Here is a 24,259-nt window from a genome sequence, read left to right on the forward strand (position 1 = left end):
CCTATGATTCTCCCCTGCTATTTTATTCTTACAGCAACCTTGTGAGGTTGGTTAGGCCAAGAAAAAGAGCTACAGCCACAAGGACACTGAGTTTCTTTAATGGCACTGCCAGACTAGGGATCTGAACCTGAGAGTCTTTAAGTCCCACACTCCAGGCACTGCACCATATTGGTTCTCATTGTCAACGTGACCTCAAGAGAAAAGCACTTTTGTGAGAGGGTAGGCCTGCCTGTTGGTTTGTAACAAAACCCTGCTAGTGTGACACTGCTTTCTTACATCACTGAATAGTTCCTGAAGAGAAAGGCTGATATCGCAAATACAGTCTGCTCCTTCTGGGCCATTAAGAATCTTCTCAATTTCAGCAACTGCCTCTACAAACAGCTGCCCATCCATCCCAGAAAGACCTTTTGTCATGGCAGGCAATACAATCTTTACTTCCTCCTGCACAGAAAGGCATAATTTAAGTTAATAAACAGCCAAACCTCGGTTCTCGAACGGCTCCGTTTTTGAACATTTTGGCTCCCAAATGCAGAAAACACAGAAGTACGGTAAATGCTCCGGTTTTTTAAACGTTTTTCAGAACCCGAACATCCGACGCAGCTTCCGTTTTGAGTTTCCTTATTGAATTGAGGCTTCTGCTTTCAGTTTTTGAATGTTTCGGAAGTCAAATGGTCTTCTGGAATGGATTACGTTCGAAAACTGAAGTTTCATTGTGCCAGACCTATGGATAACAAGCTATCTGGATGTTATGTTTAAGCATGAAGCAGTGGACAAGAAACATAATTTTAAGGCAAAGAAAGTGAAATAGCAATGGAGAATTAAGATTTCTTTGTAATATAATGTACGGCACTCACCTTCTCCAAGTGATAAAGTCTATTAAAAATAAAATCTTATACATGCCTGCTCAGAAGTAAGCCACACTGGCGTATCAATATTTCCAATTTTGGGAAAATTTTATAAGTGCATTCAACTGAGAACACGTTAAAAAATCTTCATGCTAAACATGCAAAATGCTGGAGAGCAATCCATGTGCCTATAGATGTTTAGGGCACAATTTGCTTATGCCACGTACTGGAGAATTTGTGGCCATAACTCATAGGCTTTGGAGATTACTGCTATTTTTTGGATGGGATTCAATTCAACATACTGGAAAATTTAGGTTGCTCAATTAAAGTTGATTTTGTGCTCTTGCACAACAAACACACTTCACCCAAAATCAGACTTTTTGTAATAAAGAAAATTATTGGAAAACACGCTGGAAAGTATGGGCTAATGATTGATTGACACAACAACATAGAACCTCCCCACAAACAAATCAGAATGAATGATCAGTACAGTAAATAGTTCATGTTGTCTAACTGTTCCACAAATTTTGTGCAAATTGAGCTGAATGCAATTAAATCCTCAGCAGATATTTCTGAATTTATCAACTAAATCCAGTGAAATCATATGACGGGCCCTGTTGTTTACCTTTCCTATCCAGTATGCAATGTTAACCAGTCCTTTGATACACAATGCCCGGATGACTGGGTTTTCATTAGCCAGTCCTCGCTTCAGACGATACAAAGAATATTGTTTGGGAAGTCTTCTGGCCTCTGACATACAAAGAAGCTAAAAGACAAAGAAGAGGTCCATGAGAATTTGGTTCACAAGCAACTGCCTGCTTCAGTTTCCTCCAGAGAGATACACCCCCAAAATCCTGTTCAGATGCCAAAAATGTACTAACTTGTTTCTGGCACTTGGTTATCAATCCTACCCAAAATTTCAAAGTACACAGTGGCCCTTCCAATGGACGCGCAATCTGTTTCTTCGTCCATGTTAAGCAGAAATGGCCTGCAGCAGTTGCACCCATCCATTCTTCTGCCTTCCGGGGGATTTATATTGTTTATTCTTTGTGCTGCATTCAACCACAGCAGGGGTAGAGAATCTCCAGCATGTGGACCAAATTTGGCCAGCACAGGTCCCAGTTTGTCCCATGAGGCCATTTCCCCTGAGCCATGCCTACTTGCTGCACATCTGATGTCATATTTGACATGACCTGATGCCAAATGTGTAGGCAAAATAAGGACCAACCTAGCATTAGAGATCCTGCACTTTCTCAAATATTACTAGTTCTGTTGTTACTTATTTTGCCACAGTTGAACAGCTTCTGCTTTCAGGTAGGTAGCCGTGTTGGTCTGACGCAGTAGAAATATATATATAAATAAAAAAATTGTCCAGTAGCACCTTAGAGACCAACTAAGTTTGTTCTTGGTATCAGCTTTCTGCTTTGAATAAGTAAAACCGTATTGCTTTAATAGACCAAATATTATTTATCTAATTTATTCTGCCAGCATCCTACCCAAAATGCAACAGGATGAAGCGGCTCTTCAGATGCACTGCTACAAATATATTCTGTTTGATCCAAGTCCACTTACACCACCAGTAACAACTATCTGAGAACATAACCACCGAGTCACAGGTGGGCATTATAACTATGTTTGTACAACCATCCTTGGAATCAAGGCCAACAAGCCACTCTGCATTCCCAGAAAGGCCTCTATGGTTCCACAGTGCAGAAGTTGCATCTTCCTTACTTCGCTGAAGAAAGCCAATCCTGTGATCTGGTGCTCTTCATCACCTCGCTCCAGGAAGGGAACTAGGAGGTACAAGATCCTCAAAAGGTCATAATTGGAGGTCTGAAGCATGATTCTGGTTAGGAAAGACAATGCAGATGCACACCGTTATGGCCAGTGGTTAACTCTACACTTGGGAATTTTGGTAAATGTTTGGGGTGCTCTAACCAAATGTTAGGGACGTGCGTGGCGCTGTGGCTTAAACCACAGAGCCTAGGACTTGCTGATCAGAAGGTCGGTGGTTCGAATCCCCGCGACGGGGTGAGCTCCCGTTGCTCAGTCCCAGCTCCTGCCAACATAGCAGTTCGAAAGCACGTCAAAGTGCAAGTAGATAAATAGGTACCACTCCGGTGGGAAGGTAAACGGTATTTCCGTGCACTGCTCTGGTTCCCCAGAAGCGGCTTAGTCATGCTGGCCACATGACCCGGAAGCTGTACGCCGGCTCCCTCAGCCAATAAAGCGAGATGAGCGCCGCAACCCCAGAGTCGGTCACGACTGGACCTAATGGTCAGGGGTCTCTTTACCTTTACCTTTAACCAAATGTTTACCACTGCGCACCTTGCAATAAGGCCTACTCCCCGATGGTGATCTTTACAGCTGATGAGGAGCTCCCAGCCCCGCTCCTTCTCAATAAGAGTAAACTCACAATAGCACCTCACAGCTAGGAGAAGAATCTTCAGTGCTGCTACAATATAGCTGAATTTAAAAATAAAATAAAATATGAGACACACCAAGAAGCAGGTGTAGCACAGGGGCGACCTCCTAGTTGGGAAGTCCCCAGTTTAAATGTTACCTCTGCCACAAACCCACTAACTAGGTGGCCTTAGGCCTAGACTCAACCCTCCATCTGCAATATGGGGATAATATTAGTCTGCTTTACAGGGCCAGTGTAGGATTATCGATGAAGCACTAGAGCACTTTGGAGAAATTCTATACAGTTGTACCTTGGTTCTCGAACGCCTTGTGACTCGAACGTTTTGGCTCCCGAACGCTGCAAACCTGGAAGTGAGTGTTCCGGTTTGCGAACGTTTTTTGGAAGCCAAATGTCCGACGTGGCTTCTGTGGCTTCCGCCTGAGTGCAGGAAGCTCCTGCAATCAATCAGAAGCCGTGCCTTGGTTTTTGAAAGTGTTCAGAAGTCGAACATTCTGTTCGAGAACCAAGGTATGACTGTATACACAATTTAAACACTGTTGCTCAGCACTTGCTGAAGCTTCTGAATCAGACTCAGGAGCAGCCCCATATACAGCATACACTGCAGTAATCAAGCCTTGAGGTTACTAATGCATGGACTACAGTGGTCAGGTTATCCCTATCCAGGAATGGCTGCCTAGTCGTACTCCTGATCTGTTTCTGCAGGACATACATTTTGAAAGGACACCACTCCCTCCACATCTAATCCAGGAGACTTGGTGGCCTGCAGGCCTTTTAAACCAGCCCATTACCCTCTCTTCAGCATCTCTGCTTGCCTGGCAACCTTTCCTCTGCCCACTTCCTGCAAAAGAGCCATGTTTGGGAACTGCCACTTTTATCATTGCAATCATTGGAGAATGCTGGCTCCTCTGATGTGTGTGATGCTGTGTCCACCCACCAGTGCCCCATCAAGGGCATTGCCAGAAATTAAAATGGCGGCCTCCAAAACCACCTGCTTTTTTCAAAGGGAAGGGCTGGGACTCAGGGCAAGGCAAAAGTGGTGGGCCCCTTTTGTGGGGGTGGGTTGTTGCAGCTGCCTGAGGATGCTGATGCCAGGGCTAGATTATGCCCACCGACGATCTGCTCTGTATGGGTGAGATTTACTCAAGAGAACCTAGCGCATGGAAGCATGCCGTTACAAAGGAGCACGTTCACATGTTCTCGGGAGTGCGTTTGGCCCCTACCATAACAATTTCTCTCATATTTACCCCACAGGCTCAAATTCCTCCTGAGAATCTGAGTTCTTTATTACGCTGTGCCTGATGCTATAGTGCACCTGAACAAGCAGTGCCATCAGCAGCCGGGGGTAGATGTAGAAGGCCACTTCTGAACTTTTGGGCATAGATAACAGCTTCGAGAAAGCGCTGGCAGCCTGAGGAAGAGGGAGAAGGGAGAGGGAGAGAGACACTGTGGTAAGATCTTTTCTCTGCAGAGCTCATTTATGTTTCTGGGAGTTGTTACTCCTGAACCACTTATCCTTCCTGGACTAATTTTAAATGTAAACACCTCTTCCCGAGTTAGGTCAACGGTCTGTGCAACCTCTGTATAATTAGGTATATATTATTAGGTATAATAACTGCAATTGATTTGAAAGCCTAGTTAACAAGGATGTGATTTTGGCAAGAATGGGCACCGCCTGAAAGAAACGCAACCGTAAGCCTATTTATTCACAAGTAGCAGTCACTGGATTCAGTGGAGTGAACAGGCAAGCAAGCTCAGGACTGCAGGTTTCGAAAGGTAGCACTGATTCATGCAGTACTGAATGCCAATGTATCATTGCAGATTATGTATTAGGGATTTCAACACTTTTGCAGTAACATCACTCAGTTCCTTTACAATCTCCCTGCATGGAGAATGCTCCCTGGTGGACCCCGCACGGCACATTTGTTTAATGTGACTGCTAGCAGGTCACATGGCCGGCAGTTACATGAGTTTACATTTGCTAGGAAGCAGCAGTGAATGTACATGCTAGAAAATACCTGTGCATGCAATCATTATGTGATGTGACATGTATAGGCTGCATGCTACTTCCTACAAGGGATTTTGTCACATTCAAAGCAGGTCCTGTGCAGAAGGAGTTTCGGAAGAAGTGCTGGAACTTGCTTTAGGAACAGAAGAAGCTGCCTTCTGCTGAGTGGACCGTTGGTCCATCTAGCTCAGTATAGCATACACTGACTGGCAGCAGCTCTCCAGGCCTTCAGACAGGGTTCTCTCCCAACCCAACCTGAAGATGCTGAGGATTGAATTTGGAACCTTTTGCAGGCAAGGCAGATGATCTGCCACTGAGCTATGCCCCTCCTTCCTTTTTTCTAGGGAGCTCATTTGCAAAAACCATCCAGACAAGTTGGTACAATTCCTTACAGCCAGAGGTGTGATATAGTTTCCCGTGACCTTTGGGCTCAGCTGCAGCTTTTTCAGCAGTACATTCACAAGGAGAGTTAGGTCATCATTCGAACACGTTTTGGTCAACACGTGCCACATCTCAGAAGCATACCTGCAAGTTCAGGGGAGGGAAACAGAAACATTTCGGGTTGTACACCCACAACCATGAACCATGTCAGTTGCCCCCCAAACTGTTCTGAGTGCATAAATCAGAGATGGGGAAGCTGTAGTCCTCCAGATGTTGATGGGACTTCAGCTCCCATCTGCCCCATCCAGCGTAGCTAATGGACAGGGATGCTGGGAGCTGCAGTCCAGCAACATCTGGAGGACCACAGCTCCCCCATCCCATGCATAAATGAAGACTTTGAAGAGTCCCCAGAGAGCAACAGTGGCTGCAGTGGTGGGATCAAAAGTATACCATGGAAACCAATCCACCAGGAATGATACGTTATGCTTAAGTAACTGAGGTGTAATACTGTTATTCGGACCAATAGAAATTATTGATTGGTCCTCAAAGGGAAACATTCACAGAGATATGGCATGCGAGGTGTTATGTAGTGTAGTTTCACCCTGGGCCAACAGGGGGATACTGTATATAGTTTTCACTCAGGTCTGTAGATAGTTTTCACTCAGGTCCGCGGCAGTTAGTTTAGGCGGGAACTCTGAGCTGTTGTGGTTACAATGTTGACAGCCGGCTGCCTATAAATACAGGCCGGCTGAGCTGTTCGCAGTCAGTTCTATTCCAGCTTATCTTAATAAAGAGCTACTTGAAGAAATCGCTGTGCCGGCTGCTATGTCAACCCTCTATTTAACACTGGCGACGAAGGTGGGATGGATGGACATCAGAGCACAGCCAGATGCGGCCAGCCTCTGAACTGAGCTGAATCACAGAGCGAAATCACTGAGTGAAATCACTGAGCGAAATCACTGAGTGAAATCACTGGGCAGAACCAATTCAGAGCTGACTGTTCTGGCTAGAGCACTGTGTTCCATCCATCGCCCTTCACGCCGGCATCGGAATCATGGCTTCATTTGTGCCTCTACCGCCGTTTGCGCCAGCCTCTGAGTCATGGGACTCCTACCTCGCTCGGTTCGACTGCTACCTCCAAGCCAACGAGCTGACAGCAGTACCAGTGGATCGGAAGCGGGGCCTATTCCTCAGCCTCTGTGGGCCTGAGGTGTTTGAGACGGCCCGAGCATTGGTTGCGCCTGAAGCAGTCCAGGCAACACCATGGGACACGATCCAAGAGAAGCTCCGCAACCACTACGCACTAAAGCTGTCCAAATTTGCTGCCCGCCATGCGTTCTACCACCGGAACCAGGCAGAGGGGGAGTCAATCAACAACTACGCCACCGCCCTGCGACAGGCTGCAATGCACTGTGAGTTCCGAGACTTAGACGATGCCCTGATGGATCGAATCGTCTGCGGGGTCCGGGACATCCATCTGTAACGGCGTCTCCTAGCCAAGCCAGACCTCACGCTACAGAAAGCCATTGAGGAGGCTGTGGCCTCAGAAGCTGCTGAACGCTCCGCCCAGGAGATCCGCAAGTCCAGCAGCCCGCGTCTTGCTAGGGGGCCAGTTCCGGTACATCATGAAGAGGCCAGCAGTGATGAGGCATCCTCCAGTGAAGACGATGACGTGCACCAGACAAAGCGGGAGCGCAGGAAGCTCCAACAGAAGTCCAAGGGCCAACCGGAATGTGCTGGCTGCGGAGGCGACCATTCCCGTGCCAAGTGTCGATTCAGAGATGCCATCTGTAGGAGGTGTTCCAGAAGGGGCCACATCGCTAAGGTCTGCCGATCGGCTCCGTCTGACACCCCCCCTTCATCGACTCGCAAGTTCAAGTCTTCACTCCAGTCTGCCAAGGAAAGTTGTTTCGCTCTCACCAACTGCCGCTGCCCGTCTGGAACCACGATTGGCCAAACCGACTCGTATACGCGACGCAAGCTGAACGTCACGGTGCTCATTGAAGGAGCTCCATGTGACATGGAGATCGACACCGGGTCTGCCCTGTCCGTCGTGTCATGGAGCCCCATCAAAAGACTGGTACCCAGAGTATCCAAAAGGCAACTCGACTCTCACCGCGTACACCTGAGAGACTACCAGGGAAACGACATTCCCGTGGTAGGCGTTGGCCGGTTCCGGATCGCCTTCAAGGATTTTTCGGGCCTGCTCCGGTTGGTGGTGGTCGAAGGTCAGCGGCCAAGCCTCCTAGGGCTAGACTGGTTTGATGCCCTCGGCCTGGAAGTCACCGGCATCAACTGCATCTCTAACGCAGAGACTGAGGGTCTGGTCAAAGACTTTGCCGAGGTTTTTGACGGCACCTTGGGACAATATACTGGTACGCCCATCTCCTTTAGCCTTGATCCACAAGTCGCCCCCATCAAGCTCAAGCCACGCCGGGTTCCCTTTGCTCTCAAGGCTAAGGTGGACGAACAACTGGACAAACTGATCGCCCAAGGAGTTTTGGAGCCCATTGACCACGCAAAGTGGGAAACCCCCATCGTCACGCCTGTCAAGCCAGATGGGTCGGTGAGAATCTGCGCTGACTACAAGTGCACAATCAACAAGGCACTTCAGCAGCACGCTTATCCGGTTCCTGTTGTCCAACACCTGCTGCATTCCCTGGGTGAGGGTAAGGTCTTCGCTAAGCTGGACCTTGCCCAAGCCTATCAACAACTGCCAGTCGATGATGCCACTGCTGAAGCCCAGACGATCGTCACCCACCGGGGGGCATTCCGTTGCCGCCGGTTGCAGTTCGGGGTGAGTGTGGCTCCTGGCATCTTCCAAAGCCTTATGGAGCGTCTCCTGCAAGGGCTTCCGGGCGTGGTACCATATTTTGATGACGTCTTGGTGTCTGCAGAATCACACCAGCAGCTGTTCGAGCGCCTCCGTGCTGTGCTGACCAGGTTCCAGGAGGCCGGGCTCAAGGTAAAGAGGGAGAAGTGCCTGATTGCCGTTCCACAGGTAGAGTTCCTGGGCTATCTTATCGATGCCTCCGGCCTTCATCCAACCACATCCAAGATCCGCGCTATCCAGCAGGCCCCCACCCCAAAGGACAAAACGGAGTTGCAGGCATTCCTGGGGCTGCTGAACTTTTATAACATGTTCCTGCCCCACAAAGCCACTGTGGCTGAGCCTCTTCACCGACTCCTTAGCACTAAGACGCCTTGGGCCTGGGGTCATCGAGAGACGGCGGCCTTCAACGCGGTCAAGGCTCTCCTTTCTTCAGACAGTGTGCTGGTACAGTACAGTGAATCCAGGCCGCTGGTCCTTGCCTGCGACGCCTCACCTTTTGGCATCGGTGCTGTCCTTAGTCACCGTTTCCCAGATGGAAGAGAAGCACCGCTCGCCTACTTTTCCAGGACACTATCTCCGACGGAACGGAATTACAGCCAGCTCGACAAGGAGGCATTGGCACTTGTGGCTGGAGTGAAGAGGTTCCATGAATACCTCTATGGCAGGACTTGACCTCATCACTGACCACAAGCCACTCCTGGGCCTCCTCGCCGGTGATCGTCCAACTCCACCGGTCCTCTCACCACGCATGCTGCGATGGACTGTTTTCCTGGCTGCCTACCACTACCGGCTCATCCATCGCCCGGGGAAATCGATGGGCCATGCCGACGCCCTCAGCCGTTGCCCTCTTCCAGCATTTGTGGAAGACCCGGCTCCAGCTTCATCGCTCCTTCTGATTGAGGATCTTCCGGCAGCGCCTGTATCGGCTGCCACTGTGGCCTCCGCGTCTGCCCAGGATCGCACCATCAGCCGGGTGCTCAACTGGGTGTGGAGGGGGTGGCCACAAGGGCCTTTTGCATCGGAGTTCCAGCCCTTCGCAACCAGACAACATGAACTCTCAGCTCATCGCGGCTGTCTGCTGTGGGGAGACCGCGTCGTGATTCCCCAGGGACTCCGTCAGCGCGTCCTGGAGGCTCTGCACGTTGGCCACCCGGGAATTGTCAAAATGAAGGCGTTGGCTCGGTGTTACGTCTGGTGGCCTAATATGGACGATGCCATCACTGCCTGGGTATCCGCCTGTCAGGCGTGCCAAGAGTCGAGGCCTGCACCACCGGCAGCTAAGGGACACACCTGGGAGACGCCAAAGACACCCTGGTCGAGGGTGCACATCAATCTGGCTGGCCCCTTTCACGGCCGGACCTTTATGGTAGTGGTGGACGCCTATTCCAAATGGCTGGAGGTCGCCCTGATGCCCTCCACCACTACCGAAGCTGTCATCCGGGTGCTGCGAGGCCTGTTTGCAACGCATGGGTGTCCTGATGTCCTTGTCTCTGACAACGGACCGCAGTTCACGTCAGGCACGTTTGAGCGGTATCTTTTGGGACTGGGCATCCGCCATGCCCTAACGGCACCTTTTCATCCATCCAGCAACGGGCAAGCGGAAAGAATGGTGCGCTCGACAAAAGAGGCACTGGCGCGCCTGGACCGGGGAGACTGGCATGAGCGGGTCGCCGAATACTTGTTCGTGCAACACATCACTCCTCATGCGGCCACAGGGAGGAGTCCTGCTGAACTGCTTATGGGCCGCCGCCTCAGGTCACCGCTCGACCGGCTACACCCAGACTTTGCCGTGGCTGAACCCCCAGGCTGTGCCAACGCACCACGGTCATTTGTCCCAGGAAACCAGGTCTTTGCCCGGAACTATGTGGGGGACATTCCTTGGGTGCCAGCCACAGTAGTGGGAGTCACTGGACCTCGCTCGTACCAGGTGGCACTCGAAGACGGACGTTTGTGGCGACGGCACATAGACCAGCTTAGGCGCAGGTTTGGCGACTTAGACACTACCGAGGTGCCCCCAACTGCGCTTGCGGCTCCAGAAGAGACACGTACAGATGGCGAGGCCCCACCTACACCTCCCTCGCAAACTGCCAGCGTGGAGCCGAACCAAGCCGTCTCAGAACAGACTCAGACCACTCCACTTGCGGAAGCTCCACCCACAGCAGCGGATCCAGGGGAGTTGGTTCCAACGCCACCTAGGGTCGCACCACAGCCTCAGCGAGAACTGTGTGGCCCTCCGGACTTGGCTACCAGTCCCCGGCGGTCTGGCAGAGTTTCCAAGCGCCCAACTCATTTAAAGGACTACGTTGTTGGACAGGTATCACTGTTGGTCTAAGTATGGGAAATGTAACCGATATGCTTTTGTGCCTAATTGAACCATTACGCGTAGTGCTGTATATAAGGAAACCATTACGATTGTAACTAACGCCTTATCTCGGTGGGGAGGGGTGTTATGTAGTGTAGTTTCACCCTGGGCCAACAGGGGGATACTGTATATAGTTTTCACTCAGGTCTGTAGATAGTTTTCACTCAGGTCCGCGGCAGTTAGTTTAGGCGGGAACTCTGAGCTGTTGTGGTTACAATGTTGACAGCCGGCTGCCTATAAATACAGGCCGGCTGAGCTGTTCGCAGTCAGTTCTATTCCAGCTTATCTTAATAAAGAGCTACTTGAAGAAATCGCTGTGCCGGCTGCTATGTCAACCCTCTATTTAACACGAGGGGAAAGTCCCAAGCTGCACTTTGTAAAGTGGAGAGGAGGTGGTGTTCTGCAGACTTGGGGGCCAAACTAGATGTGACCCCTGAGGCGTGTGAATGCATCTCTGTCGCTTTACTTCCCCCTCTGTCCTCAAATAACAGCCATGCCTCTCTCCTTAGCATCAGAAATCCCTTGTTCTATTTCCCCTCAATCCAGAGCAATCCTACATTTCCATAACCAGACCAGGCTTCTGCTCCGACCCTCCTAAATCCACAAGCTGTTTGCTTTTTCCATATGGGAACTGGTTGTGAAGGATGACCGCGGGAGGCCATTCCGGTTCCCACTCTCTCCTTGCAGGAAAAGGTGGCACTCATAAGAATCTTCCCTGCTGGCTTTAGGTATTTTCTGATTTGTATTTCCTGGAGCACTGAGGCCTGATTGCAGGTGGGAGAGAATGGGAACCCGTGTTCCCATGTTCCCCACCCCCCACCCCAAGGTGTCCAGGGATTGAAGGCTGACCCAGCAGGACTAAGCATCACTGAACTATGTACCTGTCGATTGGTAAAGGGCACTGGAGAAGGGCACTGCAAACCTCTGCCATGTAGGTATGAGCCAGCTGGGCCAGGACCCACATCATTATTTGCCTGTCCTGGTACTGGTAAATGGAACCAAGCTGCTGGTAGATCTTATCCACAATTTCCGGCACCTTGAAGGGAACAAGCATGCTTCAGTTAAATGCCCTGCTAGAGGGAAGCAGCGCTGGGGCAGGGACCACACCACAAGGTACAAACCAGAGCCCTCAAAGAGCAGAAAGCAAACATATATTTAAAGTATGTCACCCAAAGCATCCTGGGAACTGTAGCTTTGTCAGGGGTAAACTGCAGTTCCCAGGAATATTTGAGGGAAGCCACGTGCTTTAAATGTGTGGTATGGATGCGACCCCCTGTTTTCATGGCCAAGCAACAAATCATTAAGATATTTATTATTTAAGATTATTTAAGGTATATAAGATATTTATTATTGCTGTACTTTCACTGCTAGGGAGGGGGAGAAGTGCCTGTGGGATTTTCCATCTCAAGTGCCAAAATAATGTGACTGGACTTAGGCTGGGGAGGCTATTTGCTCAGTCAGCAAAACATCTGAGGCTGGTCCTGGAGGTGAGAAGGCACAAAGATCCCCTGCTCTGGTCATTTGGGTTCTCCTGAAGATTGGGTGGCCATCTGTCATGGATGCTTCAGCTGAGATTCCTGCGTTGCGGGGTGTTGGACTTGATGACCCTCGGGGTCCCTTCCCAGCCTGCAATTCTATGGTACAGGGAGCACGCGTCAGCTGATCAATAATTAGGTACTGACACAGGAAAACATCCTGTGAGCACTGACAGAGTCTTGCCAAGACCATTAATGGTCCTTCACCACAGATAAACTGTAAAACCCATTTACGGTTTATCCCAGGGTATAAAAAGGTAATGGTGCCTCTGAAGAAGCTGCCTCTGTCACTGCTGGGGTCTCTACTAGCTCCAAACATCTCCTACCTGCCCATGTAATCTGTGCACGTATCGCTGCAGGATTACAGATGTGATGTCATGTGATGCCGCAGTGGTGCTCCTATTGGCTTCCTTTAGGCAGTCTATAGCAGTCAACAAAAGCTCTGTGATCTGTAGTGCTGTGAGGTACGGCAGAAATTCCTAAGAGAGGAGACACAGGGGAGACACAGAGCTGAGAGGACAACAGCAAGGCAAGCTCAACTGGCAGGGCTTCCTTGTTCTAAGAGACCTTTGCAGGAAGGAATTAAAGGTTCTGTGGAGGAGCCCGTTCTTTTACCACATCACTTGGAAGTTAAATTCAACCAGCTACTCTGGAATTTGCTCCCAAGTAAAGGTGTACAGATTCAAAACCTTGTTCTCAGCTTTTCATCTTATGGAGAAAACCAGACCAGTTCTTCTAGCTCAGTACTGTCTTCACTGGCTGGTAGTACCGGTAAGTCTCCTGGGTTCCAGGCAGAGGACGTTCACAGCCCGGCCTGGAAATCCCATGGATTGAACCTGAGACCTTTCTTACCCAATGCACGTGCTCTCCCACTGATCTTACAGCCCTTCCACAAGTTTAAATCAGAAAACTGAAAATGGGGGAGATCCCATGCATGCAAGCTCAGAAGTGCCACACAGTTCAATGGGTCTTTCCCCTCTCAAGGAAGTGCATGTAGAATTGCAGCACTGCTGACCTATGATCTGAAAGTGGAAATCTTTGCCTCAAAACTCACTACAAAGATGTAGTAATAATTATGGTTCCACCCCTACCTTACACCCTATCAGGACTAAGTTACGATGGCCTCTGCAGTTTGCATATCCTCTGCGTTGCATCATATCCAGCACTGAACAATTACCTGAATAATATGGGTGATATTTTGATGAGACGTAGTAGGGTCATAGGAACCCAGAATCTCTTCATACAGTTGGGTCTCTTCTGCTTCCAGGGAGTCACTTTTGTTTTCAAAGCCTAACGAGAAAAAGAGTGACTTTAAAGTTTCTCCAAGTGGAGAGTTTGCTCTCAGGCTGCTGTGTGGGTGTCTGGAGTTCGGAAAAAAGGGAAAGAAGGAGCCAGAATGGCTGGCTAATGACACATAATGGCCAGTGGCCAAACTGTTCCAGCCACATCTTTTGTTAGGGAAATTGCAGGAAAATGGCACAGAATGGCCAACAAACACTTTGGGACTCACCCACAGCTAAGGTGGGTGTTGGGTTCAGTGTATGACAGCAACAACAGAAGTGTGTTTTGGAACAGGAAAGGAAGGCAGAAAGACACAGGCTGCTCCCAGGAATTGCATGCCAACTAATTAAAGTTGTGAAGCTTGTTTATTTAGATGATAGGCATACTGCTCATTGTACAAGCCACAGCACAGTAAGCAACTAGAACAAAATAAGCTGTTTGCCTCCTTCAATGCTCCACTTGAACGTTTGCAAATAAAGCAAATATTACAGAAATGGCATATATCTCTCATTGCCTCTTCTCCAAAAGGAAGCCAAACCCTGGATAGCATTGCCCCTGGAATCTGGAGATGTGGGGATGCATAACAATAACCTGCATCGGCCTGCCCTGTTATGTACTGAAGTTCTCACCCTGGGCTAGCAGGGGGATACTGTAGATACTTATGCAAATGAAGGATTGAAAGTGATGTTCAGTGATTGGATAGTTTGTATGCAAATGAAGGATCGAAAGTGACATTCAGTGATTGGATAGTTTTAGACAGCTGATACAGTTATGTTGTTCTGGAGCTCTATATAAGCAGGCTGACTGAGCTCTTCAGTCCAGTTCTGTTGTGGCCTCTGAATAAAGAAGAGCTGTTTGAAGAATCGCTGTGTCGTCTGATATGTTCACCCACAACTTAACATGCCCCATTCCAAAATCCTCATTAATTCTCAAATTAGCTCTGGAAACTGCAGAGTGGGTATCCTGCTGCAACTGAGATGTGACCACCCATGATTTGGCACTGAGCTATAGATCAATAATATCTTCTCCACCAGGGACCTCTCTCAAAGTCCCACTTTGTAGCTACGTTAGGCTTCTGCACAGTGAGGACTACAGGGGTTGTAAGCACAAAATCCAACACACTATGGCAGAGACAAAAGGAGCATCAAGGGCAAGCAGACCCGTGTCTGCAGAACAGCTAACTAAATAAAAGCACTCTTTGCTGTTGAACAAAATGGGCATGTCTCTCCAGATTTTTGGAATCCCCTAACAATGATGCAATGCATCAAATTAATAGTCTCTGCTGTGGATCTTTCCAGAATACTTCTTTCCACATGAAATAACAGAAAGTTGTTTTGTAAACTTTAAGTTGGTGTGTGATTATTCAGCTGCAAAGCCGAAGGAAAGCACACACTGGCTTCTGATACCATTGAGAGACTAAGAAACAACAAAGTGAATTGGACTCCTTGGCAGGTTTTGAATAAAGACTCACACACTTTTTATTGACAATAACTAGTCAGATAAATTAAGGATTTATACAGTTCTGTAACATGCAGAGAATAGCATTTGTAGAGAAATCAGAGATTGGAGCTGAGGGAAGTCGGGGGAGGGGAGGGTGGGTCATTTTATGGGGGGAGGGGGGAAATTGGGGGGGGAATCAAGGATGATATGTTTTAAGGTAATATGTTTTGTTTAAATTCTTAATTAAAAAAATATTATTTTTAAAAAAGAGAGAGACTGCACCCCCTGCCTCGCAACAAGAACATTGCGGCAATAGGAAGACCAATCTGGCTCCACTCATTGGCTAGTGAAGGTTCCTTCTCCTTCCCCTCCCTGTTTCATGTCTGTTAGATTGCAAACTTGTAGTCAGAGACTATCTTGTCTTTTGATATATGTGCAATGCTTAGAAAATAGGCACCTTATAATAACAGTCGTCCTGTAGTTATTTGTCTGCATGTGTGTGCAGGTGTTTTGTCTTTTGCTAATGTGGGGGCCTGGAGTTTCTAAGCACCCCTGTTTTTTCTTCTGTGAAATGGGTATTATGTGGTGCCAACAACAGTTGATTCTTCTTCTTCTTTATTAAATTTATTAAACACCTTCTCTCACTGCAGGCAACTCAAGGAGTCTTGACAAAAAATATATATTTCCAAATGTGCCCTTGGGCCAAAAAGAAGAAGAAGAAGAAGAAGAGGAGGAGGAGGAGGAGGAGGAGGAGGAGGAGGAGGAGGAGGAGGAGGAGGAGGAAGAAGAAGAGAGAGAATCGGGGATTCCTGATATAATGCAATACTGCCTTTTCAGTACTGGCCCCAACTTGGTGGAATGCTCTGTCACAAGAGACTAGGGCCCTACGGGACTTGACATCTTTCCGCAGGGCCTGCAAGACAGAGCTGTTCCGCCTGGCCTTTGGTTTGGACTCAGTCTGACCTTTATGTTTCCCTCCCCTTATGGTCTTGATTTATTGGCTACTTTAAAATGAGGCTGCATTTTAAATTGCATTTTAACCTGTATTTTAAATTGGTTCCCCCCCCCCTTATGTTTTTACCTTGATTTTATTGTGTGTTAGCCGCCCTGAGCCTGGCTCTGGCCGGGGAGGGCGGGGTATAAATAATAATAATTATTATTATTATTACCCAGATATAATAAAATACAGGACATAAGAAGAGAGTGTCAAGGGCAACAAGCCAATGGCTGCCAAATAAAGTACAGTCTACTACTTCTATATAGATGCATAGTTTGGATACTGGAGTTTTCACAGCTCCTATCTTACCCTTTTGGCGCAGCATAAGGGAGTACAGGAAATACATGCCTTCCATAGCCTGTTCACCAATTTCCTCTTGGGGGTCATTGAGACGCAGACACAGCTGACCAATCAGACGCCCAAGCTTAGGACATCCATCAGGTGACACCTGAATGGAGAAATTAAGAGTGCTGTCTTTTGACACAGAGGGGAAGAGAAGGAATCTTTGTGGTTCTTGAATGAAAAAAGTTCCCTTGTTTGGATGAACTGATGTTTGGAATTACCGTATTTTTCACTCTATAAGACGCACCAGACCATAAGGCGCACATAGTTTTTGGAGGAGGAAAACCAGAAAAAAATATTCTGACTCTCAGAAGATAGAACAGCAAAAGGGATCGCTGTGCAGTGAAAGCAGCAATCCCTCTTGCTGTTCTGGCTTCTGGGATAGCTGCGCAGCCTGCATTCGCTCCATAAGATGCACACACATTTCCCCTGACTTTTTAGGAGGGAAAAAGTGAGTCTTATAGAGCAAAAAATACGGTATATTGTCTTTTTTCTGATGAGCCTTGTATCCTGTTCAGGCTATTCTCCTCACACAAGGAGAGGGAGACAGGGCCATGCTAGCTGCCTCTACCGACTCCACCATGCCTCCAACAGCCAGCTCTGCCACCCCTCCACACACAAACAACTGCAGAAGAAAGTCTGCTGCACTCTTAATGAGAACAAGTGGTTCTGAGTCATGAGGGAAGCCTCCACAGAGACAATAGGCTTTGTGCTGCAGACACTTCAGAGTGCCAGTGTGTTGTTGTGGTTAGAGTGTTGGACTAAGAACTGGGAGACCTGAGTTCTAGTCCCCACTCGACCACAAAGCTTGATCTTGCTTCTGAGCCTAACCTACCTCACTGGACAAAAAGGAGGGGCGGGGAGGGGGGGAGAAACTATGTACACCAACTGAAGTTCCTTAGAGAAAAGGTGGGATATAAATGTAATAATAATATTTTTATTTATCTGATTCCATTTATGAATCATTTCACATAAATATATCCAAGCAGCTTCACAGTAAAAACCACAAACACTTAAAAACAATAGATAAAAGCAGTTTTAAAACCATTTCAAATCCGATTCAGATAGAACTGGGGTACAGACCTCCACTTAAAAGGCTTGTTAAAGAAGAAAGGTCTTCCACAGGTCCCTGTGTGATATCTAGTGGAAGGGAGTTCCAGGGGCTGGGTGCCACCAAACTCAGGGCCCAATTCCTATATCATGTGGAATGGACTTCCTGGTGAGAAGGCATGTGCAGAAGGCTCTCTCCCTGTATATATAGAGGGCGAGATGATCTTTTAGATCATCTGGTCCCAAGTTGTACAGCTGTCTATGGTCTTACTTTTGCCCTTCCATGTTGCATAGGGGTGGCAAGGCTGGGCAATGGGGATGTGACGGAAGTGCTGGCTAGCTCTCTCCCAGTGATCCTAATTGTGTGGGGCAGAATACCTTCACAGGGTTTAGATTCATACCCATTATCAGTTTGTAGCAGCAATACTGTGAAAAGGCTATGGCTCATGGCTGTAGCATGGTTTTTGCAGGATATAAGGGATTCAAGCTATAATAGGCCGGTTTTGTCTCTAATAGACCATTTGGATATTAGAAAATGTCTTGTTCATTTGCTTCTGGCCATCCCAGACTATAGTCACTAATTCCCCACCCCCTTTTTCAGTAGAAGAATAGTGATGCAGAAATAAAGCACCAGATTCCAGTGAGTACCAGTCCCTAAACTTGCTAGCACAGTCAAGAGAAGAGACATAGGGTTGCTCTTTTGTTTGGTGTGTGCATCCCTTGAACCCATCCTAGGCCCCTCTAACCTTTTCACAGTCTCTATCCACTCATTTCAGAGCACAAGAGGAATGCAATATTCACACTACAGAGCCATTCACATCTACCTCCATTTTCTGTCTTAAACATTTGCAGGTCTCACAAGACCCATTGCCCAGTCGCCTCAAGCCAGAGGGCAGAACTCACATGAAACGTGGGGCAGGTGGCTGCAAATTTTAACAGGGATACATAGGTGTTCGCTGCTCTTGCCCGCTCATGTGCTTGTCCTGATATCATCCAGGGCATCAAATGCTGTAAGGGTAGTGGGAGCAAACTGTTAGCAACTGTATAAGAAGAGAAAGTGCATACTATTGTAATTCTTCAAAGTCATGCTTTTGTCTTTCAGAAAGGAACCCAGGAAGCTGCCTTATTCCAAGTCCAGCCATCATTTCATTAAGCTCGCTATTGGCTACGCTAGGGTTCCCCAAACTTGTGTCGCCAGCTGTTTTTGGACTACAACTCCCATCATCCATAGGTAGCAAGACTAGTGGTCAGGGATGATGGGAACTGTAGTCCAAAACAGCTGGAGACCCAAGTTTGGGAAAACCTGGGTGGGGAACTTCAGGCATGGACCCTTCAGGTTGCTCTCTCAAAGCTGTCAAAACCTCACAGAGAGGAAGTAAGCTAGGTTACTTCCTTCCTCATTTCCCCTCCCACCCTGACACTTTTCCTGGTTTCCAAAGATTAAAGAACATGGGGAAAGGGCACTTCCTGTGTTACTTCCCAATGTCAAGGAAATCGAAATTCCACTTTGGGTGCTTTCCTTCCGGTCTTTAAAGTTCTGAATAATGTCATGCTAAGTACTGTCAACAATCTTATGGCTTGCTGTCTGGCCTCTTATTCCCGTTGTTGTAACTCTCCCTGACCAAACTGAAAGGAGCCATTCTGAGTGGACATCTTTGAAAATTAATTTTAACACCCCCTAAGAAAAACAAAAAACCCACAAGTAGATTTCGGTGAATGAGGCACTTCTCTGCTCCCTGAGCAGCAAATGCCATTTCAACCAAAGATCTGAGAGAGCGTGGTGTAGCAATTACACTGTTTGACTATAACAGGGCACAAACTGGTTCAAATCTCTACTCAGCCATGAACCTTATTGGGTGATCTTGGGCCAGTGAGTATCTCTCATTCCACGATGACTCACATGGTTGTTGTGAGGATTGTTTTGGCACGAGGAGAACCATATACACCAAGAAAGAAAAGAAAAGAAAGACTACTTCATGAACCTAGCTATAGGGCATATTCTCATCACTTGTGATTCTTTGAGCCACAAATAGATAACAGGAGCTTACTTCTAAGAGTGTGGCCAGTTCATCTATGTTTGGTCTTTCTGCCAATAAGCTTTTCAGCATTGATTCTATAGCCTCTAAGGTCTGCTTGTACAATGCCTGAGAAGGAAAAAAAATGTTGCATAATATATTACTATAACATTGCAGGTGCAACACCTTCGGGAGAGGAAAAGGCTAAAGAGTAAACTCTACACAAATCTGGAGTGGGAAAATACCTGCACGTCAACTTCTTCCTTGCTCTGACTTTGTAAGGTGTCAACCGAGGGCAAGGCAAAGACGCTGGCAATGCAAGTGCTGAGCAGCTTCTCTTTAGGCCAATGAGAAGGCTCCACTTGGCTGAGGAATGGCGGTCGGGGAAGAAGAAACAGAGCATTCAATGTGCGTTACGATTCTTCCTTACGGAAGTGGAGCGGTCAGCTTAACACAGAAAAAGTTCAGAGTACTGAGGAAAGAAAATAAACTATGTCTGAGCTGTGTAGTGCCTACTGGAATGGGCAGGCTACAAAGCGGTAGCCACTGACCAGAATCTGGTGTGGGTATGCCTACCTTGAGCCCATGGCTCTGACTGGAATTCAGAACTACCAGGGTAAAGATCAGAGGACTCCATGCTCACCAATATAGGTCACGTGATTCATCAGTAGCGCAATAAAGCAAGCCAATCCCTTCCATATCAACGGAGCTGAGACAGGTTTGGCTTTTCTATGTAGTTTGTTTCAAATAATTCCACAGATACAGATGATGATGATGATAATAATAATAATAATAATCTTTATACCCCACCCATTTGGCTGGGTTACCCCAGCCTGAGGCAGTCTCTTCCTGATGGCATTATTCAGCTCTATTCTTAGCACTTTTCTTCTGAGCTTTGCTTCAACATTTGGGTCAGGGAGGATGTTGGGTTGTAGCTCCGACATACCTTAGGTCCTGAATGAGAAGCATCCCCTGACAGCGCAAAGCTGTGGAGCGCGAGTCAATGCTGTCCAGAGGCAGGTCTAAAATCTGTGCCTGTGAAAGAGCAGCAGCAAATTCTGTGAGGAAGAACTGTTCACATGTCTGCTCTGTTCACCAAAGTTGCTCTACAGCTGCACTAATGTGTGATTCCCCCCCCCCCCTGCACAGGTCAAACACTTACACCAATTGTACAAGCTATTAAATACACAAATAAAGGATGTGCATTGTATCTGACTCACCATTGTTTGCTCAACCAGCTGCAATTTCTGATTCCCATGCTGATAATTTTGATTACCGTTCCCACTCATTTTTGAATCAAATTCCTGTGAACGCATATGAGACTAGCAAGAAAAGGGTGGAAGATTTCAATAGCACTTTCAAATATGACCATATTTGTTCAGAACCAGTTTCCAGAGCCAGTTGCATCATAACATGTGAAAGGAGGGCAATAGAATGCTGAATGGCATTAGACATTCTGCTGATTGCCTGGTATTCTCTGCTTTAACACAGAAAACACGCATTGAACATCAAGCCAGTAAGGTAAAGCTAAAGCTAAAGCTAAAGATAAAGATAAAGATAAAGATAAAAGATAAAGGATCCCTGGACGGTTAAGTCGAGTCAAAGGTGACTATGGCGTTGCGGCGCTCATCTTGCTTTCAGGCTGCGAGAGCTGGCATTTGTCCACAGACAGTTTTCCGGGTCGTGTGGTCAGCATGACTAAACCACTTCTGGCGCAACGGAACACCATGACAGAAGCCAGAGCGCATGGAAATGCTGTTTACCTTCACACTGCAGTGGTACCTATTTATCTATTTGCACTGGCATGCTTTTGAACTGCTAGGTTGGCAGGAGCTGGGACAGAGCAACGGGAGCTCACTCCCTCGTAGAGATTCAAACCACCAACCTTCCGATCAGCAAGCCCAAGAGGCTCAGTGATTTAGACCACAGTGCCACCCGTGTCCCCATCCAGCCGGTACTGGGATACAGGAAGGAAGCAATACCTTTTTCGTGGAAAGCTGTTTACTAAGACTTTGAACATAATAATCGGAAATCAGTACCATCTCTGCTTCCTCTATTTCCTTCACTCACAATCAGTTCACCTTCCCTTAGTCTTCCCTGAACAATGTGCAAGAAAGTAATCCCTATGATTATACAAGGGCCAGGTCGTCTGAATGGGAAAAGGAAGACTAAGTTCTAAGAGCTCATGTCACCATAGTAAAAAGAAAAGAGGAAGATTGTTATTTTGCAAGACTTTGAAGTCAGCAAATCATCTATGAGCTAACATGGAAGGTGAGTCCGTGACTGGGATGGGCCCATGAGAAGAGGGACTCTCATTATATTGGTATAGTCTGATCTCCTCCGTTAGCACCTTACCCCAAATTGAAATTATCTACTATTCACTAAAACTTTATGCCTTCCAAAGTTGAGCTCTTGCACTGAAATAAGTTCTGAAGGTATCTAATATTAAGGTTCAGGTATGTGCAGAATATTGCAGATGTGTATTTACTGTCGAGAGGAAAGTGCAGGCAAGGGCAAAGTTAGAGTTAGCAGAGTATTAGGAACAGTTCCTACCATTTTATCACGGTCATCAGAGGCTAGCGGTGTTTCCTTTTCCTTTCCTTTTGCGTCATACAGCATCATCCCATAGGCATTGCTGGAGGTTACTGAAGCTGTTACAAATAAAAAGTAAATGGAACTGAGGTTGCAGTTGATACGAAAATGTCTCCTGGTACTGTTACTCTAACACAAGGGTGGATAACCTTTGGCCTCCCAGATGTTGCTGCCATCATCCTTGGTCATTGGCCCTGCTTGCTAGAGCTGGGAGTTGTAGTTCAGCAACATCTTGAGGGCCAAAGTGTTCCCACCCCTGCTGTCGGGGTGTGTGACAATAAGCCGAGGTTTACTCAGACTTGTGCAAAAATCTCCTTCCTCCAAACATGACTCTTTTGTTCATTTCTAATCTTGAGCCATTTATTTGGGACTCTTTCTTTGAAACTCAATAGTAGGTCATCAGGAAGTTAAAACATAGTTTCATGGTGCAAATTAAGACTTCCAGCTGAGGAAGGGTTCTATGCAATTAGAAATCCTCCAACTGCAATCTTCATCTAACTTCATCTAACCATAGCGAAAGCTATGGGGTTTTGGTATCTATCTATCATCTAATTACCAACATTATTTCCATTCCACTTAATATATATAAAAAACTCACTCACAGTTCTTTCTCCAGTCTCTGCCCCTTTTTCGGCAGTTGCTTTAGTAGACTGGTAAAAATCTAACTATCAAATTGCCAGTCTAATTTTGATACAACGGCAAAATCAGAGCCAAAAAGGATAGATATTTCTTGACTTCACACAGGCCCTGTCTGGTTTAAAGCTGTTTGGTCAAGTACTTAGGAAGTTACCTTATAGTGAATCTGGCTATTGGTTCATCTAGCTCCGTACTTGATTACAATTTTTCACACAAGTGCCTGGTGGGCATCAGTGAGGAGCCTGCTGTTTCAATATTGTGTAAGTTCTGCCTGGTGGTTTAAAGTAGTAACAGATGCATCGTTGCACCTGTGTTTTATTTTACCACATCATTTTAAAACTTGTTATCTCACTTTGGAATTGCCGGTGGCAATAAAAAGTGGGTAAGAAATTATTTAAATAAACTAAACTGAACTGGGTGATATCCAATGTGAGTAAACATCAGAGTAGATTCCACGGACTTGATTCCAGTGGGTCTACTCTGAATGTCACTTAGCTGGCTTGCAGTGGCTTCCCAAGGTCTTTTGGATGTTACAGTTCCCTAAAGATAAACATTTAGAAGCATTAACCTAGGCAACTAAGGTTCAAGCTTGTGCATTGTCAGACACACATTGGAGAGTGAGCTAAAAGATTCGAGATTTAGTATTTATGCCTTATATATTGTACTTAGTTCTTCACTCTACATATTTACTCTCCAAACCCTAGAGGTCATTTGTCTTCACCTTCAGAAATTGCATCGGGCAGGCAGTTTTCCAACAGTAGGGGATTCCTGGATAATTCTCTCTTTGTCGTCAGGGGGCACTGTTGAATTGTTTGGACTTCAGCTGACTCTTCATTCTCAGTTTTTTTTATTTCTTTTTCCATCTTTGGGATCACAGGGAGTTTTTGTTTGTTAAGTACCAGAAGAGAAACTGATTCTTCACCAGCTAGAAAAAGATTGATGGTATTGTCCTTCCCTCATTCATTCACAAAGATCTATAGTAAGCACCATTTTGAAAATCTTGACCCATAGCTTGACTTCTCCAGACTTAGGCTTTCCAGTCTTGAAGACCGATGTTCACGACATGAGCAGTGTTCCTGTGTGAGGGTCAGGAATTTAGAATGTCAGTGATGCCTCACTGGTGAACTTCAAATATTTTGCCTTGCAGATTTTCAGCTGGCTTTGGTCCTCCTGCTGTTGCATTGCTGTAAGATGGCTTAAGCCATGCTTTAGTTTAGTGTCACCTGAATCTGGGCTCATAGTTTCTCTTGCTCCAGACAAACTACATGCAACAAATAAGGTTTGTCTCCAGTTTATAGCTCAAGGTTTTTCTGGAGGAAACAACTCATGAGCCCAAACTCAGGCAACATGCTAAGGCAAAGCATGGCTTACTCACAGCAGGACTTGTGGATGAACAAAGTGGCCTCAATCTGGCAGCTTCCACACTCATGCATTCCCATCAAACCATGGCTTGACTTACGTGTAAACTAGGGCATATAGAGTTGTGGTGGAATTAAGCCTTCACATTGTGATTAGGGCTG

At 46.9% G+C, this 24,259-nt stretch overlaps 1 protein-coding gene across 1 annotated transcript in view; it reads right to left on the minus strand.

The window, feature by feature from the left end:
- MROH7 (maestro heat like repeat family member 7) overlaps window positions 1-23,815 on the minus strand; it is a 29,204-nt gene extending 5,389 nt beyond the window's left edge. Inside the window, exons 1-17 of the mRNA XM_081195526.1 lie at window positions 23,461-23,815; window positions 22,065-22,162; window positions 20,732-20,833; window positions 20,458-20,546; window positions 19,757-19,877; window positions 19,545-19,640; window positions 18,400-18,504; window positions 16,414-16,552; window positions 13,564-13,676; window positions 12,713-12,865; window positions 11,733-11,887; window positions 5,668-5,800; window positions 4,515-4,678; window positions 3,174-3,311; window positions 2,577-2,691; window positions 1,471-1,611; window positions 277-441 (exon numbers count right to left, since the gene is read on the minus strand). Of these exons, the coding sequence (XP_081051652.1) occupies window positions 277-441; window positions 1,471-1,611; window positions 2,577-2,691; window positions 3,174-3,311; window positions 4,515-4,678; window positions 5,668-5,800; window positions 11,733-11,887; window positions 12,713-12,865; window positions 13,564-13,676; window positions 16,414-16,552; window positions 18,400-18,504; window positions 19,545-19,640; window positions 19,757-19,877; window positions 20,458-20,546; window positions 20,732-20,833; window positions 22,065-22,162; window positions 23,461-23,602 (2,169 nt within the window). The 5' untranslated portion in view covers window positions 23,603-23,815. The remainder of the gene's footprint in view (window positions 1-276; window positions 442-1,470; window positions 1,612-2,576; window positions 2,692-3,173; window positions 3,312-4,514; window positions 4,679-5,667; window positions 5,801-11,732; window positions 11,888-12,712; window positions 12,866-13,563; window positions 13,677-16,413; window positions 16,553-18,399; window positions 18,505-19,544; window positions 19,641-19,756; window positions 19,878-20,457; window positions 20,547-20,731; window positions 20,834-22,064; window positions 22,163-23,460) is intronic.
- Window positions 23,816-24,259: the final 444 nt, after the last annotated feature.

This window comes from Podarcis bocagei (assembly GCF_964188305.1).
Source record: "Podarcis bocagei genome assembly, chromosome: 5".
Lineage (NCBI taxonomy): Eukaryota > Metazoa > Chordata > Lepidosauria > Squamata > Lacertidae > Podarcis > Podarcis bocagei.